This window comes from Sus scrofa, chromosome 9 (assembly GCF_000003025.6).
Source record: "Sus scrofa isolate TJ Tabasco breed Duroc chromosome 9, Sscrofa11.1, whole genome shotgun sequence".
In the NCBI taxonomy this organism is placed as follows: Eukaryota; Metazoa; Chordata; class Mammalia; order Artiodactyla; family Suidae; genus Sus; species Sus scrofa.
Window position 1 is genome coordinate 26,167,322 of NC_010451.4, and position 20,613 is coordinate 26,187,934.

Genomic DNA, 20,613 nt, shown 5'->3' on the forward strand with positions numbered 1-20,613 from the left:
AATAACAGAGAGATAGGAGAAAACCAGACGCGGCGCTCCATATTGGCTGCCGCGAGGGGCGGGGCGATTTAGAGTGGGCGGGACCTGAGCTTTTTAACCCAGGGGAGGCGGACTTGACTGAGGCCAGGCCAGGCTTCTGGTGTACGCGTCCTGAACCGGTAAGGTAAATGGAATAGTCAAGAACGTTTGGGCAAACTATGAAAAAGAAATTGTGGGGGCAGGGGAACGGAATGAATGTGAACTGCGAGGAAGAGCCACTTCTCCTGCTTTGACTCCAGTGGTCTCCCTTTGCTGAGCTGTCCTCCGACTTTCCAAAGTCTGATTCCGGGTGTGTGTGTTTGTGTGTGTGTCTACTTTTGCCTTCAAAAATCTCTTCTGTGTAAAATTGTGAGAGGATCATGCTGTGACTGAGAATCGAAATGTGTAACCTTTGTACTAGAAGCCATTGTTATCCAGTTACGCACTCAGTTCCCTCTCCACCTTCGGACTTGTTTTGTTAACTCAGTCTTTCTTTTGGAACTAAGGGTCAGCCTCCCAGGAGGTGGTTAACACATCGCAAGAGATGCCAGCGGGGGCCTTTTTTTTTTTTCTTTTTAGCCCTCTTAGTTCCCTGAGCGGTAAATGAGTGTTAAGGTAGAAGTTAAACTAGTTTAGTTTTGGTGGCAATTTTTTCCCCCGAAGTAGTTACAAAAAAGGAATGAGCTGTCCTGATTTGTCTACTTTCAGACCTCTTGTATCATATAATAAAACCAGGAAAGCTGTCTCGTGTTAATTTGTGGTTAGTGTCATCTCGGGATAGGACAGACCTGGAAGGTAATCAGGTTTCTTTACTCAATTTTTCTCTAAATGTTGTTCTAAATTCCAGGCGCAGAAAGTCTGGTTTTCTAGGCATTATGAAGTACTGTCAGCTCCAGGACAGGTATCACATGTCTTAGTCACTGCTATATTCCTAGGCAGGCCTGCATATGCAGTTTGTGAAGCTCAGTACAAAATGAAAATGCATGTATTTTATATGCATAACTGATTCACTTTGCTGTAAACCTGAAGCTAATAAACATGGTAAATCACATATACCCCAATAAAATTTTATTCTATTTTATTTATGTTTTTTAGGGCTGCAGGTGCAGCATATGTAAGTTCCCAAGCTAGGGATCCAATCAGAGCTACAGCTGCCAGCCTACACCACAGCTGCAGCAACATGGGATCCAAGCCACATCTGCTGGATCCCCAACCCACTGAGTGAGGCCAGGGATCAAAACCTGAGTCCTCATGGATACTAGTCGGGTTCATTTCCACTGCACCACAACAGGAACTCCATAAAATTTTAAGAAAGAAAGAAAATGCAGGGTCTTGTTCAAAAATCTGGGGGAAAATGCCGTTAAAGTTACTGAAGTACAAGCTGTCCCCTTTCTTCTGTAGCATCTCTTTTGACTTGTCATGGTGTTTTAATTAATAGCATTAATTTGCTATTTATTGTCATTCTAGGTAAAGAAAAATTAAACATTTGAATCAATAGCATGAGTTTTACCACTCTTTATATTGTCCAATGCTAGCTTTAAATACAGACATCAGAATGTTTGAGTCATCTGCAGAAGCATTGCACATACTCCACGGTCCTTTCCATCTTAAAGGGTTCAAATGTAAAGTTAGGAATTGAAAGATGGTGACAACAGAGCATAAACCAAGTGCTACTCTGAGCACATGGTCCTGTGTGACTATAGGAGTTGCACATGCATGAAGCCAGCCCTGTCCTAGAACCTGCTGCGTGTGGAATATTGTAAATGCTCAATAAAAAAAATTAAGGCTGAGCTGGTATCCAGTCCTATCTTCAAAGAAATCGTAGTCTAAGGGAAGGAAACAAAGCAAACAGATGATGACAGTTATACTGAGTGCTATAGGATCCTTCTGTACAATTCTCCCTCATGGTGAGCTGCAATGTGTCTTTCCTTTATCAGTTCATGATATGGCATAATGTGTTGGTTCTGACTTTACACCGGACTAGAGGTGGTTTTGAATTCTGTTTCTGCCACTTAATAGCTGAGTGATCTGAAGTAAATAATATATTCTCTCTGGCCTATTTCCTCTTGTAAAATGAGAAGGATAATACCTTGTTGTGAGAGGTCTTGAGAGAGTGTAAAGTGTCTAACGTAGTGTCTGGTTTATTGAATACAGTTAATAAATAGTTCTCAGTTTGGTTGTCATTGTTGGTCTGCCCCATAGGCATTGTCTCTGCAGCTTCGTTTTTCCAACTGCCTCCTATTTTCTTTCTTCCCTTCTCTAGACCCTGCTTCTAGACCACTGAGTCCCAGCTACGGAATCTACAAAATATTGTTTGCCTCCATGTGGCCCAAAGCTGTCCTTCCGGAGCCACTCTGGGTTTATATTAAGACTTTTCTAACCCCTTTCTTTCATCACTCCAACTCCAACTTCCTCCTCCTACCTCCCACTCACACAGAAACACACTTATACACACACTACATCTCTGTCTTCTGTGGCTGGGTGCTTTCTGGGTTGTGAGCTTGCATTTCTAAACCAGTTATTCAGATTGTAGCCTCCCAGGATTGGAATTCATTTCTATTTTGATGAGGAAAGAAAATAAAATCCTGACATTCTTTGAAAGCTTGTAAAGGGTGTAAAATTAGGACTGTATTTAATTTAAACTTGAGCCTTTATTATTCCTACTTTAAGTAGAAATGTCTAGAGTGCTTTTATTATCCTCATTTTAAATAAACATGGTATTTACTGAGCAGATTTTGACATGTTCTTAATTAGTACTTCCTGGTTTCTGATAAAGGAAATATAAATTGTTAACATTTGGAAAATATGAATGAAGAATATAGAGGAATTATTTGTATGTATTTACTGTCCATCTGCAATTATTTCAAAAGAAAAAGTTAAAATGGCTCATTCCTGAACAATTATAGCTATTTCAATTCAAAAATATTTTTGAGGGCATTTCCATCGTGGCTCAGTGGTAAAGGCATTTCTCCCTTGAAATATTAAACACTAGAAGCTGTGGTTGCCTTTCTATGAGGCAGACACCTAAATGCCCTTTTGCCCGCTTTATATAACTGAATTCTTTGATTTCCAGAGCAGCAGCTGTTGATGCTTGGTGCACTGTGAACTCTTGTGATAATTAGCCAACAACTGCTTTACTTTGTATATCCTCGCACCTAAGGAAGAAAGAAGATGGCTTGTGCTGAGTATTCTTTTCATGTGCCAAGTCTAGAGGAACTTGTTGGAGGTAAATACAATACTAACTCTGAGCTTTCTAAATTATTCAAAGGAAAAAAATTTTAAATACAAACATTCTAAGATTTATACAACAGCACTTTCAATACGGAACTCATTTTCCTTTTTTTAGTATCTATTCTGTACTCTAATTAATGAGAGTCCAAAATTCTGCCCCTCAAAAAAAAAAAAAAAAAAACAAAACCCTAAATTCACCACTGAAAGATTCTTGATGAGATACCAACTTCACAGAATGAAAACGAATTTGGTAATTCAAGATTTAAGTAGGTATGGTGCCCAAAGACTTGCACAGTTTTGCTTTAACTTTTTATCAGTTGCAATAGTCTTTAAATATATAACCTACTGTGGTGTATTAATCATGTTCCCAATATGCTACTTTTCCCTTCTGATGTAACAGACTGCCAGTGAACTTGCTTAGATTTCTCTGTCTAGGTCTCTTTAGTTATTTCACCTCGTTTGAACAAGAATTTAAGGCAGTTCCCAAGATTAATTAGAAGGAGGGCTAAGGTAAGAATAAAATAAGAATATCAAATGAAGCCAGGAATAGTACTAAAAGAACAGTACTAATCCAAAAAACTTTTAGAATGCTAACATTCATCTGACAGCCTTTCAGTTCTATTCTGAGGGTAACTATGAAGCTGACCCTTACCTCATAGTGGTAGGTCACCAGTCCTTCTGAGAGGTTGCAGTCAAGACGTATACTCCTGTTTTGCTTGGTTGTGGCTCTCCTAACTTTCCTATTTTTTTTCCCAAATCGAATGGAAGTTAGTAAACAGTCTTTGAGGAATCTTGTCTTTCTTTAAGTGCCTTCCTAAAACCTATCTTCTCTTGTGTGTTTATGTTTCTATTTTCTTTCTGTGTATACAGAATATATTCAGTGTAAAATAGAGATGTAATCCAAGTTTTTGGCTTAAATTTTATTTTTAATTTTTTATCCCTTCATGATTGGTAAGAAAATAGATTTTACTACATTTCCATATGTTGAATCTTAATTTGTATATTCATAAATATGTGGTCATTAGTCTAGGTAGGGGGATTTTCCAGTCAGTTTGGTTTCTGTTTTCATAGTTAAAAGATCTGGAGTTCCCATTGTGGCACAGCGGAAACGAATCTGACTAGTATCCATGAGGATGTGGGTTCAATCCCTGGCCTTGCTCAGTGGGTCAGGGATCCCACATTGCTGTGGCTCTGGCTGTGGCTGGCAGCTGGAGCTCTGATTCGACCCCTAGACTGAGAACTCCATATGGAATGGGTGCAGTCCTAAAAAGCAAAAAAAAAAAAAAAAAAAAAAAAATCAATCAATAAATAAAATATCTGGTATGGAAGAGCTATATGACTAGATTTAGGATGACTTCCTGTTTTTAGAGAGTCTGAGTCTATAAGACTTAAAACTAATGGCTGACACTACTCTCAGGGAAATTTTTTTATAAACTTTTCATCCTTAAAATTACATTGCTTCTAGATTTCTAACTTTGAGACATCTGTGTTTGCTTTTTTACCTTTTAATTGGGTTATAACATATGTAAACTACACTAATACTAATTTTAACATTTACACCCGTATCACTTCCATCCAAATCAAGTTATGAAATATTCCCAGCATCCCAGAAAACTCCTTCTCACACTTTCTCATCAATATCTCTACCCCAAGAGGTAACCACTGTTCTGACTTCCACTACCTTGGATTAGTTGTCTATCTTTGAAATACAAATAAGTGAAGTCATGTAGGCTCGTGTCTTCTTTTGCTCAACGTTTTGTCCGTAAGCATTAATGAAGTTATTTTATATAACTGCTTACTTTCCAGCAGTTTAAATACTTATATTTCAATATTTGGAATCCTCTCCCCAAAAGAAAGGGATTCCTCATCTGAGTACAGTGTTTATCTTCAATGCTTGATATTCACTACAATTTATGTGGTATTTATGAAGTATTTAGGTATCTTAATATACGTATCTTATGATTAATTATGTGTCTAGTGTCTAATTACATTCATTAATAAGACCCCCTCTTTCTTTTTTTTTTTGTCTTTTTAGGGTCACCCGAGGCATATGGAGATTCCCAGACTAGGGGTCTAATCAGAGCTGTAGCCACCAGCCTACGCCACAGCCACAGCAAACCAGATCCAAGCCATATCTGCAACCTACACCATAGCTCATGGCAACGCTGGATCCTTAGCCCACTGAGCGAGGCCAGGGATTGAACTTGCATCCTCATGGATACTAGTCAGATTTGTTTCCACTGAGCCATGCTAGGAACTACGACTCCTCTTTTTTAATTATACAAGTTTAGGTTGCTGGTGTGTTGCACAAAAAGTTGAGGGAAGATTTGCTATGTGATGGCAAACTGCTACCTAATGTTAAATAACACTTTTTCTTGTCTTTATTAGTTCTGCAGAAGGGGCTGAAAGATAACTTTGCTGATGTCCAGGTCTCTGTAGTTGATTGCCCTGATTTGACTAAGGAGCCATTTACCTTTCCTGTAAAAGGTAAGCAATTTTTGCAGTTAGCATTTGTTTTTCAGTCCTAATCTCTTTCTGAAATCAGAATTATTTTTATGGATTATCTCAAATTATCTCCACATAAAGGATATTGCACCACCTTTTAGAGTAAATTATGCTTAATTTCTGTTTTCTAATACTGATTAAATTTCATTTTGTACCCTTGAAGGTGTTTTATGTACTTTTATAAGTTTCACAGTTTATGTAATATTCAATAGGCTAGAATCCTAGAGATCACATGAGAGTTTTGTTTTGAATTCTTCAGGTGACTGTTATGGAAGCTTAAATTTTCATGTTTTTATTTATTTATTCAAGACCAGAAGGGATCTTAAAATCCTTGTATTTGAATCATCCATTAAATACTTACATCCCTTCAACAATTTTTCAAGTGATCAGCCAGCCAATGTTTAAAGTGAGAAGAAAGGGAAATTAATATTAAGTAAATATAATTTGGCACATGGTATGTTGAGCTGCATTTGATGTCTTATTTTATAACACTACAAGGTAAGTACTAGCACCAGTTTATAGATGAGAAAACTGAGGTTCAGAGAGAATAAGTAAGCTCAGTGTGAATCATAATCAGATTTCAAATCCAGATCTGCCTGTTTCCAGAGGCCAGCATGCTCCCATTCTGCTCTACTGTGATGAGGAGCTTGGAGATAAGCACTCACACTCACCACTTTTTTATTACATAATTGACATCTTTGTTAAAAAGAAAAACAGTTTTACATAGAAATCCTGGACTCTAGTTCTTTCTCTGCCATGTATAGATTTCATTATCCTGGGTAAGCCAAGAGTATATCTGGTGGGCTTCAGATACATTAAATGGGGTGGGGGATTGGGGTTAAATGTTTTTTTAGGTCTTTACAGTTTAAACAGTCTTTGATTTTAAGTAGACTCGTAAATTTTTAGAAGTTTATAGAAGGTACCATCTATAAACACCTTGAAAGCGCCTATCCTGATATTTTTTTTCTTTTTTTTTTCTGATATATTTTTGTTGTTGTTGTTGTTGTCTTTTTGCCATTTCTTGGGCCACTGCCACGGCATATGGAGGTTCCCAGGCAAGGGGTCGAATCGGAGCTGTAGCCACCATCCTACGCCAGAGCCACAGCAACGTGGGATCTGAGCCGCGTCTTCGGCCTACACCACAGCTCACAGCAATGCTGGATCCTTAACCCACTGAGCAAGGCCAGGGATCGAACCTGCAACCTCATGGTTCCTAGTGGATTCGTTAACTGCTGAGCCACAATGGGAACTCCATATCCTGATATTTTTTATAGTATGTTTCTTCCAGTTACAAGCATAATATATTTTCCCTGGCAAATAAATAATCAATTAAATAAATAAAATAAAAATAAAAAAATACAGACCAGTACAAGGAAAAAGGAAAAATGGCTAATCTTAATTTTGTCATCCAAAGGACTGTTTTGAAAAAGAGTTTTGTAGATTCTGACCAATAATTTGTGAGTCTTTTAATTACAGTACTAAGAAAGCCAGATATGTATGTGTATGTAATATATGCAATCTTTCATAAACATGGTTAGGCACTTTCTTTGTGAACTGGTCTTGCTCAAGTCACCAATGACCTTGGTGTGTCTTCCAGTATCTTTTGGTCTCTACACATTTCCTACTGGTTGGCCACTGCTGCCTGCCATTTATTCCTCCTCTTGGTTCTCCTTTCTCCTTGATTCTTCTGCTGCTTCTTCTTTGGTGCCTTTCCTTCCTCCATGATGTTCTTTCTTCCTCATTATTTTTTCTGGCTCCTTTCTCTTTCTGGCAGGCCTTAAATTTTGATTTTTCAAGAATTCTCTCCTCATCCTCTTATTCTGTACAGTCTCTCTGGGCTTTTCAATTACTCCTGTAGTTTTCATTCTGCTTGGGTACAACTTGGAAATCTGTGGATCTCCCATAACTCTCTTTTCCTTAGCTATAGATGAGTAGCCCCAGCTGTCTCCAGGGCATTTCCACCTCGATATGCTAAGGACAACTTGAGGCCAATGTTGCTACAATTTAACTCATTCCATTCCTATAGTTGCCTATTCTCCTTTCTTTGTTCTTTTTCTTAATTTCTTCTCTAATTTTAGCTCATTACTTGACTGGTCCCTGAACTACTAAAAATAGTCCTTCTAATGGTTTCTTTAAACTTCAGGGTTACTTTCACTTATGAGTAATTTCTGCTGATCCCATGGAAAACATTTCCCAAATCCCCAATTATGAAGGGAACCTCCGAGAATTTTGTACATCTTCCCTCTGCATAGCTGAATAGAGCAAATATATCTACATTTACTGTGGAATGATATTAGTATAAAACTTACAAAACTACTTTTTCCTCAGACAAAAGGTAATTATTTTCCAGTCTACATTTAAAAAAAAAAAAAAGTGCCTTTTCCCAAATTGTGTCTAGCTATACCTGTGATGTTAATAAAAAATGTATATAGAAAGTTCCTAGCATCTGGAATGTCCTGGTGGCTCAGTGTTGTCATTGCTGTGGCTGTGGTTACTGCTGTGGTGTGGGTTTGATGTGGGCCCAGGAACTTCTGCATGCCATGAGGGTGGCAAAGAAAGAAAAGTTTGTAGCATCTGAAGTTACTTCTGATTACTTGTCATTTTTATAAACAACCTTGGGAACAAACAACTTTGACAATATGGATTTTTTTTTTTTTGCTTTTTAGGGCTGCACCCACAGCACATGGAAGTTCCTGGGCCAGGGGTCGAATTGGAGCTGCAGCTGCTGACCTACACCACAGGACAATATGGATTTTAAAAAGAACTGATATTATATTTTACCAGAGCAAAATATTTTATTTTATTTATTTTTGCTTTTTAGGCCTATACCTGAGGCTAGGGGCCAAATAGGAGCTGCAGCTGCTGGCCTACACCACAGCCACAGCAATTTGGGATCTGAGCTGCATCTGCGACCTACACCATAGCTCACGGCAACGCCAGATCCTTAACCTACTGAGCGAGGTCTGGGATTGAACCCTCGTCCTCATGGATAATAGTTGGTTTCATTACCCACTGAGCCACAATGGGAATTACTACAGCAAAATATTTTAAATTAAAATAGAATTTTAGCTTAGCCCCCCAAAAAAATATTTTTAAAGGAATATGTCATTATAGACTAATTCTAGAAACCTCATCCAACCCAAACTTTGGCCTCAATTCTGGCCTTGCCCTATCATCAACTTTCTGTTGTCTTCATGCTACTAACTATATCAAGACATGCTTGGGACAGTATTAGAAGCACAAGTAGTTAGGAGAGGAGAACTAGCTACTTACATCTTCCTACCCCTGCTATTTGAGAATGGTAAAGTTATATACTCTTAAAAAATTGGTGTCTTCTGGCATTTTACACTTAAATTTAGATGTTTTCCTATTCTTAAGACAGATTTTTTTTTTTTTTTTTTTAAGGCATCTGTGGGAAACCTAGAATTGCAGAAGTAGGAGGTGTGCCTTACCTACTGCCTCTTGTAAATAAAAAAAAAGTAAGTGTACTTTTACTTTTCACATTCACATGAAGGTTATGGAAGTTGGGTTGATTCCTCTTTTTATTATTAGAAGACCCATTGACCAAGGTGACAAGGAAGTGATAATGGACTCAGTAATAAAAAGTAAACCTGGCAATTTATGTAAGATTTAAATAATATGCTTTTTCTCTTGTATAGGTTTATGATCTAAATAAGATTGCAAAAGAAATTCAGCTTCCTGGAGCTTTTATTCTTGGGGCAGGAGCAGGCCCGTTTCAGACTCTGGGATTCAGTTCTGAGGTCAGCATATATTTAATTATTTGTTTATTGATTTGACATTTAGTTTGCCTTTTTCCTTTTACTGCCCTATCAGAAATCCTGTCTTCTGAATGAATTATAAGTGGTTGTTTTCATCTCTTTCTACAGATTTGACACTGCTTGACCCAGCTTTAGAGTACAGCATATGTTCCAGTTAGTCCAACTGAAATGGAGCACTAATCTCTAATTTCAGATTTTCTTAAGGCATATACTTAGTCTTAGGTGAGTCCATCAAAGGTCCTAATGTAGTTTGTGAAGGACTCTGGACTCTGAAAGATTTTATTCCTGACACATCAGAGGATTCCTAGCTTCTCTGTGATCTTTGCTGGTTAAGAGGGCAGCTTTCAATCAGAAGGTGAATGGAATATTTAACAGTCTAGTCAACTCACTCTTTTAGACCAGACAGTAGGGACCTACCCTAGTACTATGATTATTGTTTGCAAAATGTACTATCTATTACTGCATATGTCGACATAGTTCCTACATAAAAAAAAAAAATCACTTTTTTTCACATCTCATGAACAGAAGAGTGAATAACCTCCTCTGTTTGTTCATTCTCTCATCTCCTCTTACAGATGTGACCATCAGTCAGTAATCAGACATTAGTCAGTACTTTCACGGAAACCTTAATATACATTGCCTAGTGTTAAAAATAGAAAATGCTGGAGTCCCCATTGTGGCTCAGTGGTAATGAACCCAACTAGTATCCATGAGGACATGGCTTCTGTCCCTGGCCTTGCTCAATCAGTTAAGGATCCGGCGTTGCCATGAACTACAGTGTAGGTCAGTGTGGGATGGGGCTCGGATCTGGTGTTGCTGTGGCTGTGGTGTAGGCTGGCAGCTGCAGCTCCAATTCCGTCCCTAGCCTGAGAACTTCCATATGTCGTAGGGGCAGCCCTAAAAAGGGGAAAAAAAAAAAATAGAAAAAAAAAAAAAAAAAAAAAAAAAAAAAAAAAAAAAAAAAAAAACAAAAAAAAAAAAAAAAAAAAAAAAAAAAGAAAAAGTTTAAAATTGAACATGAGACATTTTAAAGCATATGCTACAGTGTCACAGAAACACTATAATACTGTAAACATTTTATAAAATAAGTTACTTGATAATTGTAAATCTTTTAACATTTTGGGTCTAAAATTATTTTATTTTTCATATTTTCTTATTTGCTCTTGAAGTAAAGTATCTTAAAGTTTAGGACAAAATATTTTGTTGCATTATTCAAGATAACCTTCTTTGCACAGAGATACCGGGATTGACTACTTCCCTTACTTTTCTTTTCAGTTTATGCCAGTTATTCAAACAGAATGTGAACACAAACCTCCTGTGAATGGAAGTTACTTTGCTCGTGTTAACCCTGAAGATGGAGGGTGCCTACTAGAGAAATACAGTGAGAAATACCATGATTTTGGGTGTGCATTACTGGCTAATCTTTTCGCCAGTGAGGGCCAACCTGGAAAGGTGACTATATCCATAAAAATACAGTATTATACAAAAGTTCTCAGATAGCTAATTTGATGTTTATTGCTACTATTATAGTTTTCTTAAGAAAATCCAAAGCTACCTGTCAAATCTTTTTTTTTTTTTTTTTTTTTTTTTGGTTGCACCTGCTTCCCCATGCCACAACAGTGACAACATAGATCCTTAACCCACTGAGCCACCAGAGAATTCCCTCAAATCTTTTTAAGTAACCCAGTTATGAAAGTTTCAGAGGGTACTACAGGCAGAGTGAAAGTCTCATTTAAAACTTAGGTTAAGAATAATACTTAGCAAGCAATACCCTTTTTTTTCAAGGAACTAAAATGTAGTAAGAGGAATTCCCATTGTGGCTCAGTGGAAATGAACCTGATGAGTATACATGAGGATGCAGGTTTGATCCCCAGCCTCGTTCAGTGGGTTAAGGATCCTGCATTACCGTGAGCTCTGGTGTAGGTTGCAGGAGGCTCATATCCTGCATTGCTGTGGCTGTGGTGTAGGCAGGCAGCTGCGGCTTGATTCGACCCTTAGCCTAGAAACCTCCACCTGCTTCAGTGTTCTTTCAAGAGCAAAAAATTTTTTAAAAAATTAAAAAATAAAAGGTAAAAAGATATTAATGTGGGCGGTGAGTTACTCAAATAGATGAACTATGAGGCTGAAATAGATAATATCTACCTGTAGTTAGTATATATGTAACTTGCTCATTCTTGACTGATCAGACACTGATTTAGATAGAACCGATGGTAGCAGAAATTATAAAAAGAGAACATAAGGAGAATTAATGCCTCACTTCATATTTATTTCCTCTTAGTACAAAAAAAAGATGATTTCATGTTCTAAAATTGTAATGCTAGTTGCACAATTCTATAAATATACTGGAACCCGTTGAATTGTGTACACTTTAAATTGGTGGATTGGGAGTTCCCATCATGACTCAGCAGAAATGAATCTGACTAGCATCCATGAGGGCACAAGTTCTCTGGCCTTGCTCAGTGGTTAAGGATCCAGCGTTGCCTTGAGCTGTGGTGGAGGTTGCAGATGTGGCTTGGATCCTGAGTTGCAGTGGCTGTGGCATAGGCGGGCAGCTACAGCTCTGATTCGACCCCTAGCCTGGGAACCTCCATATGCCATGGGTGTGGTCCTAAAAAGACTAAAATAAAATAAATAAATAAATCAGTGCATTGTATGGAATGTGAATTATATCCCTAATAAAATGGTTATCTTTTTTAAAAAAGATGATTGTACTTTTGGCAGTTGTGAGAACGCTCAGATTTTTGTAAAGAGATGGCTACTTTAGCCACTTTGAGATATGAGATAGTGAAGCAAAAATAATGTAGTAAAGTGGAGGTGACGTAAGTGCAGAACTTTAAAGGAAATGAGAAAATGTAGTCATTTCCCCTCCCCTCCAGCTATCAGAAATTAATCCCTTTAAACGAAGGAATTCTCAGTCTTTTACCACCCTGGCATATAATAAGAATCTCTGGGGAGTTCCTGTTGTGGCACAAAGGGATTGGTGGCATCTTGGGAGTGGTGGGACTCAGGTTCGATCCCCAGCCAATACAGTGGGTTGAGGATCTGATGTTGCCACAGCTTAGGTCGAAACTGTGGCTCAGATCTGATTCCTGGCCCAGGAACTCCACATGTCACCAAGCAGCCAAAAAAGGAAAAAAAAAGAGAGAGAGAATCTCTGGAGTTCAGTGTAGAATTTAGTTAATTTTATAAAATTTAGCTAAATTTATGCAATTTACCTATAACTCTTTTTCAGTCCAAGAAAGCACAAATAAGACTAATTATTACAGTAAATGATGTACAATTCATACACACATGTATCTAATACTGTACATATTATTGATCAAGACTTAAGAGGATTGGGATACTTCTGTTTATGTCTGGGTGCTCTGCACAAACAAGTGAATATTTACTTGATGGCACTGATTATATAATGTTTCACTTTAGTAGTTATTTACATAATGTTTTGCAGCTTGGAACAATGGTATACATATTTATGTCCTCTCTAGGTCATTGAGGTAAAAGCCAAAAGAAGAACTGGAGATCTTAACTTTGTGACTTGTATGAGACAGACTCTTGAAAACCATTATGGAGATAAGCCTGTAGGGATGGGAGGTACTTTCATAATTCAGAAGGGAAAAGTGAAGACTCACATTATGGTAAGGGCCTATGTGCGTTTTGTGTGTGTCTGTGTGTGTCTGTATGCATAAGCGCAGGTGCTTAAGATCTTAGGTTTTTTTTTTTTTTTTTTTTGCTTTCTCAGCGCCACACCTGCAGCATATGGAGGTTTCCAGGGTAGGAGTCAAATCGGAGCTGCAGCTACTGGCCTACACCACAGCTCATGGCAATGCCAGATCCTTAACCACTGAGCAAGGCCAGGGATCAAACCTACAACCTCAAGGTTCCTAGTTGGATTTGTTTCCACTGCACCATGACAAAACTGGTTGATTTCATTGACAGAATCCAAACCTCAGTACAAAGGCTTTGCTATTAAGATAGCTGTGGTTCTAGGCAAAGAACTCATTTTGAAAATTATAATCTGGGAGTTCCCATTGTGGCTTGGCACGTTACAAACCTGACTAGTACCCATGAGGATATGGGTTTGATCCCTGGCCTCATTCAGTGGGTTAAGGATCCCATGTTGCTGTGGCTGTGGTATAGGCCTGCAACTGCTGCTCCGAATTTGACCCCTAGCCTGGGAACTTCCACATGCCTCAAATACAGCCCTAAGAAGCAATAATAATCATAATAATAATAATCTTATGGGCTAAATATAGTAAGTTTATAAGACATTAATGATGGAATACTATATGAAGACAGACGGGATCTCCTGGGAATTTAAGACTTAAAATAATTTTTAGTAGGTGAGGGAATGAACAAATGAAGTGTAAAAGTGGTTACAACTCGGAGTTCCCATTGTGCCTCAGTAGTAACGAACCTGACTAGTATCCATGAGGATGCAGGTTCAATCCCTGGCTTCATTTAATGGGTTAAGGACCTAGCGTTGCTGTGAGCTGTGGTGTAGGTCACAGGTGCAGCTAGGATCCCAAGCTGCTATGGCTGTGGCATAGGCCAGCAGCTGCAGCTCTGATCCTACCTTTAGCTGGGAACTTGCGTAAGCTGTGGGCGCAGCCCTAAAAAGACAAAAAAAGAAGTGATTACAACTTAATTTCTTTTTTAATAATATAGCTATCAGAAAATATATTCTTTTTTTTTTTTTTTTTGTCTCTTTTTGTTGTTGTTGTTGTTGCTATTTCTTGGGCCGCTCCCGCGGCATATGGAGGTTCCCAGACTAGGGGTTGAATTGGAGCTGTAGCCACCGGCCTACGCCAGAGCCACAGCAACACGAGATCCGAGCTGCGTCTGCAACCTCCACCACAGCTCACGGCAACGCCAGATCGTTAACCCACTGAGCAAGGGCAGGGACCGAACCCGCAACCTCATGGTTCCTAGTCAGATTCGTTAACCACTGCGCCACGACGGGAACTCCAGAAAATATATTCTTTTAATGTTTTGTTTGTCATGATAATTTTAAATGGCAGGCCAGCTGATTCTTCATAGAAAGATACAACATTTGTGAAACAACTCATTCTTCCAAGTTATTTAGAACAAAATTATGGATAAATCTGTTGGTAAGCACCAAAGGATTATAGGATTTGTTAAAATTCAGGTACCCAACACTTTATGATTAACCATTGTTACCATAATGTATATTAGGTCTCTAGAACTTATTCATTTTATAACTAAAAGTCTGCACCCTTTGATCAACATGTCATTATCCCTATTCCCCACCCCCGCCCTCAGCTTCTGGCAACCATTGTTCTACTGTTTCTCTAAATTGGACTTTTTTAGATTCCATATAGCAGTGATGTCATGCAATATTTGTCTGTGACTGGCTTGATTCACTTAGTATAATATCCTCCACATTCACCGACATGGTTGCAAATACAGGGTTTCCTTCTTTTTAAGCCTGTATAAGATTCATGTTTATAATTTCTTTATCCATTCATCCGCTGATGGACACAGGTTGTTTTCCTGTCTTGGCTATTGTGAATAGTGCTGCAATGAACATAGGAATGCCGCTATCTCTTTATGATGGTCATTTCTTTTCCTTTGGATATATACCCAGATGTAGAATTACTGGAACATATAGTAGTTTTATTTGTAATTTTTTGAGGAGCCTCCAGTTTACATCCCCACCAACGAGTGGACAAGGTTCCCCTTTTCTCCACATCCTCGCCAACACTTTGTATCCCGTTATTTTGGTAATAGCCATCTTCGTTAGCGTGAGATGACAGCTCATGGCTTTGATTTGCATTTCCCTGATGAATAGTCATATTGAGTGCTTTTTTCATATACCTGTTGACCATCTATACGTCTTCTTTGGAGAAATATCTAATTCAGTCCTTTGATCGTTTAAAAATTTTTTTTTGTTATTGAGTTGTATGAGTTCCTTACATATTTTGGATATTAACTCCTTATCAGCTATATGGTTTGAAAATATTTCCTCCCATTCCATAGTTGCCCTTTCTTTTTGTTGACTGTTTCCTTTGCTGTGCAGAAGATTTTTAGTTCGGAGTTCCAGTCGTGGCGCAGTGGTTAACGAATCCGACTAGGAACCATGAAGTTGCGGGTTCGGTCCCTGCCCTTGCTCAGTGGGTTAATGATCCGGCGTTGCCATGAGCTGTGGTGTAGGTTGCAGACGCGGCTCGGATCCTGCGTTGCTGTGGCTCTGGCGTAGGCTGGCAGCTACAGCTCCGATTGGACCCCTAGCCTGGGAACCTCCATATGCCGCGGGAGCGGCCTAAGAAATAGCAAAAAGACAAAAAAAAAAAAAAGATTTTTAGTTTGATGTAGTCCCACTTTTATTTTTCTTTTTGTTTCCTGTACTCACAATGTCATATCCAAAAAGTCAAATCCAATGTCGAAACCTTTTCCCTATGTTTTCCTTCTAAGAGTTTTATGGTTTTAGCAGTTATATTTAGGTATTTGATCCATTTTTTGTATACAGTGTAAAGTAAGAGTCTAACTTCCTTCTTTTGCATGTGGATATCGTTTTCCCAGCACAGTTTGTTGAAAAGACAGCCCTTCCTCACTGAATAGTCTTGGCACTCTTGTTGAAGATCATTTGACCCATGTAGGTTTACTTCTGGGATCTCCATTCTATTCCATTGATCTGTGTACTTGACTTTATGACAGTAGCCACTGTTTTTTTTATTACTATAGCTTTGTAATAAGCTTGATATCAGTAAGTGTGAGACCTCCAACTTTTTTCTTTTTCAAGATTGTTTTGGCTTTCAGGGTCCCTTGAGATTCCATATGAATTTTGGGATGGATTTTTCTGTTTTTGCAAAAAATATCATTAGGATTTTGATAAGAATTGCATTGAATTTTTTTTTGGCGGGGGGGGGGGACATGCCCACAGCATGGAAAAGTTCCTGGGCCAGGGATCAAATCTGCACCACAACACTGAGCCAAACCATAGCAGTAACAATGCTGGATCCTTAACCTGCTGAGCTACCAGGGAACTCCAGGAATTGCAGTGAATCTTTAGATCACTTTTGGCAGTACTGACATCCTAACAATATTAAGTTGTCCAATCCACAAACACAAGATGTTTTTACATTTTTGGAGTCTCTTAAAAATTCTTTTCAGCAGTGCTTTTGTACTTTTCAGTGTACAAGTTGTTTGTCCTCTTAAACTTATTCCTTAGTATTTTATTCCTTTTGATACTTCTATCCTATTTTTTTTTTTTTTTTTTTTTTTTTGGCATTTCTTGGGCCACTCCCACAGCATATGGAAGTTCCCAGGCTAGGGGTCGAATCGGAGCTGTAGCCACCAGCCTATGCCAGAGGCACAGCAACGCAGGATCCGAGCCGCATCTGCAACCTACACCACAGCTCACGGCAACGCCGGATCATTAACCCACTGAGCAAGGGCAGGGACCGAACCCGCAACCTCATGGCTCCTAGTCAGATTCGTTAACCACTGCGCCATGATGGGAACTCCTCTACCCTACTTTAATTGCCCTTTTTCCCCCATCTACCAGTAACAATAATGACATTTAAGTTTAGGATGAGGATTTACTCACAGGAAAACTGAGAGGCTAAAAAAATAAAAATATAGCAATAGACTCCTTCATTATTCATCCATATCTTTTAGTGTATACACATTGATTGTTGGTCCTGTTGAAAACTAGGGAGTATAAATTTTTTTGATGCCAAAAATAGCAGCAGAATATATAAGAAGGCTTAAAGGTTTTAACTTAATGAAATTATGTATAATTTAAAATTTTAACTATCAATAATATTCAGTATGTTTACTTGTTTGATGGCCTTTTATTGCAGCCTGCAGAATTTTCTGTCTGCCCCTTGAACTCTGATGAAGAGGTGAATAACTGGTTGCGTTTTTATGAGATGAAGGCTCCTTTGGTTTGTTTGCCAGTTTTTGTCTCCAGGGACCCAGTAAGTCTATGTCTGTCTTTTATACTGCAATAAATTACAATGATATTGCTTGATTTTTAGAATTAGACACTTTTTGTGTGCTTATATAGAACTAAGATGGTCTCTAAAGCTATCTTTGAAGGTAAGGGAGCAAGTAGCCGACCACCTATGATTTAGGCAGAGCAGATTTTACCTCTGGAGAATTGAAGGCACAGGCATTTTAAATAACACTCAACACCATGTTATTAAATAGTAGAATCAGGACAGGATTCAGATCTCCTATCATTTTATTTGCTATTCTTTATACTGTTTATTTTATTCTAATATTCTACCCCAGAAAATGTAATATAGGCTAATTCGAAGCAAATATTTACCAAAATACTGACTAGTTATATCTTTTGATCCAGGGATTACATGTCTAGAAAATTATCGTTAAATATATGCTTAAGTGTGTAAAATGATTAGTTAAAAGGTTTATTCATGACAACAATGTGCTAATAGCATAAGCATTGGAAATAGGAGTTCCCATTATGGCGCAGTGGAAACGAATCCGACGAGGAACCATGAGGTTGCGGGTTTGGTCCCTGCCCTCGCTCAGTGGGTTAATGATCCGGTGTTGCCGTGAGCTGTGGTGTAGGTTGCAGACGCGGCTCGGATCCTGCATTGCTGTGGCTCTGGCATAGGCTGGCGGCTACAGTTCCGATTAGACCCCTAGCCTGGGAACCTCCATATGCCGCGGGAGCGGCCCAAAGAAAATAGCAAAAAGACAAAAAAAAAAAAAAAAAAAAAAAAAAGCTCATTTATGATCTGATACACTGTAGTGTTAAATGAAGAAAGGCAACACACAGCACAGGAGGAGCAGAGTGCTACCATATGAGTAATTTAAAAAAATAAATAAATCTGGAAGGATATAGAAGAAACTGCTTACTTTGATTGCCTTCAAAGAAAGGAAGTGAGTGGTGAGGGCAGGAGGTGGAAAGATATATTTTACTAAATATATCTTTTTGTACCCTCTGATACACACACACACACACATATTTGTCTTTTTAGGGCTGCACCACAGCATATGGAAGCTCCTAGGCTAGGGGTCGAATTGGAACTGTAGCTGCCAGCCTATACCACAGCCCCAGCAATGCAGGATTGGAGCCGCATCTGCAACCTACACCACAGCTCACAGCAACACTGAATGGGCCAGGCAAGGGATAGAACCCGAGTCCTCATGCATACTAGTCAGGTTGGTTACCACTGAGCCATGATGGGAACTCCTGTACCCTCTTATTTTTGAATCATGTGAATGTGTTACCTACCAAAAAATAAAATAAAATTGATTGTAACATAAATAAAAAGGTCTCCCATCCCCTTACACAAGTTCTGTGCAGAATAATTGGAATAGTAACAGCCAGCTTCTCTGTTGTCCTAGGGGTTTGATTTGCGGTTGGAGCACACTCATTGTTTCAGTCACCATGGAGAAGGTGGACACTACCACTATGACACCACCCCAGATACAGTGGAATATCTTGGATACTTCTTACCTGCAGAGTTTCTCTATCGCATTGATCAACCAAAAGAGACCCATTTATTTGGGCGAGATTAAATCAACTAATACTCATTTAGAAGAAGAAATAATTAACTAAGGTTAATTGATTGATTACCTCATTGATACTAATATAAAATTCAATAGAAATGATCTATCTCACTACTTGCGCCCTATTTCTTAGGGCCGCTCCCATGGCATATGGAGGTTCCCAGGCTAGGGGTCCAGTTGGAGCCGTAGCCACCAGTCTACGCCACAGCCACAGCAACGAAGGATCCAAGCCATGTCTGCAACCTACACCACAGCTCATGGCAACGGCATATCCCTAACCCACTGAGCGAGGCCAGGGGTTGAACCCGCATCCTCATGAATACTAATCAGATTCATTCACAGAGGAACAAATTTTTTTTTGCCTTCGAAATGAGAGGAATGTTGACATTGTATTCTGTGTTATTTCAAGGATCTATATGAAAGGGATTATTGGGAACAAAGACACATGATGGAGATGTTCCTCATTAATTTCTTTATTCTAAAAATCAGTCTTATATTTATGCTTTAAATATAAACAGGATCAAGAATCAAGTGAGTATTCCTACTGGCTAATGGTAATAACTTACATTTGTGTAATATTCGGTTTTTCAAATTAGTCTCAGAACCCCTAAATGGGTGTTCCTGGATACTAGAAAGTTCAGTGTTGGAAATGTAAACACTTGTTACTTCTTTCTACTGAATTTTAAAAATCCATTTTAGAAGTCAGAGCACACTATTTTCATGGAATAAGGTAGTCAGAGGGGGCAACTTCACTCCCTTTAGTGAAGTTGAACCATATTCAGGAGTTTGCAATTTGCCTTTCACAAATATTGGCAACTATATGGTTAGCCATGATTCCTCCTTTGTTTGGATTGTCAACTGGAAGCAATTTGTACCTCCTTGGTTATTTGCAGAAAGAGAAGAGAAAAGAAACAGCATCGAAATACTGCCTTGAAGTGAGAATGCTTTCATTTATAAGTGAGGCTATTGCTAAATATGACTAACTGTCCTTCATGAAATATAAAATTATACTCTTACTGATTGTCCTGGTTGAAATTTTCCTGTTTTTCTATAATAATCATTAGCCAAAACAACTTCCTAATCTTGTAATGCCAACAATGTGCAGATTTAGGAGCTTTTTAGTACTAAGCATATAATAAATCTTCAGTAAATATTTTTGTCTTTGGATGCTAACTATAATATGTATAAGAAGTATAAATTCTTAAGTATTATTTAAAAATAAACACTAGTTTGTAGCAAAAAATGAATAAAAATGTTACTTTCATAATATGATTCTGTTTCTTTTTTTTTTTTCCCATGGCATGCAGAAGTTCCCTGGACAGGGACTGAACCTGAGCCTCAGCAGTGACAATGCGAAATCCTTAACTGCTAGGCCACCAGGGAACTCCTGTCTTTCTTTTTAATATTCAGAGAAAATATCAGTAATCATTTGTTTTAAAAAATACCTATTGCGCACTTACCCTGCCCCCTGGAATGTAAACTCTGCGACAAGGGCTTTGATCATCACTATAGCACTAGTGCCTTTAATAGAACCTGGCCAAAGCAGGCACTCAATAAATATCTGTCTTATGAATGA

The 20,613-nt window shown here is 38.4% G+C and overlaps 1 protein-coding gene across 5 annotated transcripts; it reads left to right on the top strand.

The window, feature by feature from the left end:
* On the top strand, positions 20-20,306 carry C9H11orf54 (chromosome 9 open reading frame, human C11orf54). Of its 5 annotated transcripts, XM_021102022.1 has the most exons (10): positions 92-158; positions 2,282-2,376; positions 3,092-3,244; positions 5,638-5,736; positions 9,160-9,233; positions 9,414-9,515; positions 10,809-10,985; positions 13,019-13,168; positions 17,357-17,473; positions 18,873-20,306. In XM_021102022.1, exons 3-10 carry the CDS (start codon positions 3,190-3,192, stop codon positions 19,044-19,046), a joined length of 948 nt encoding a protein of 315 aa, XP_020957681.1. In that variant the 5' UTR covers positions 92-158; positions 2,282-2,376; positions 3,092-3,189; the 3' UTR covers positions 19,047-20,306.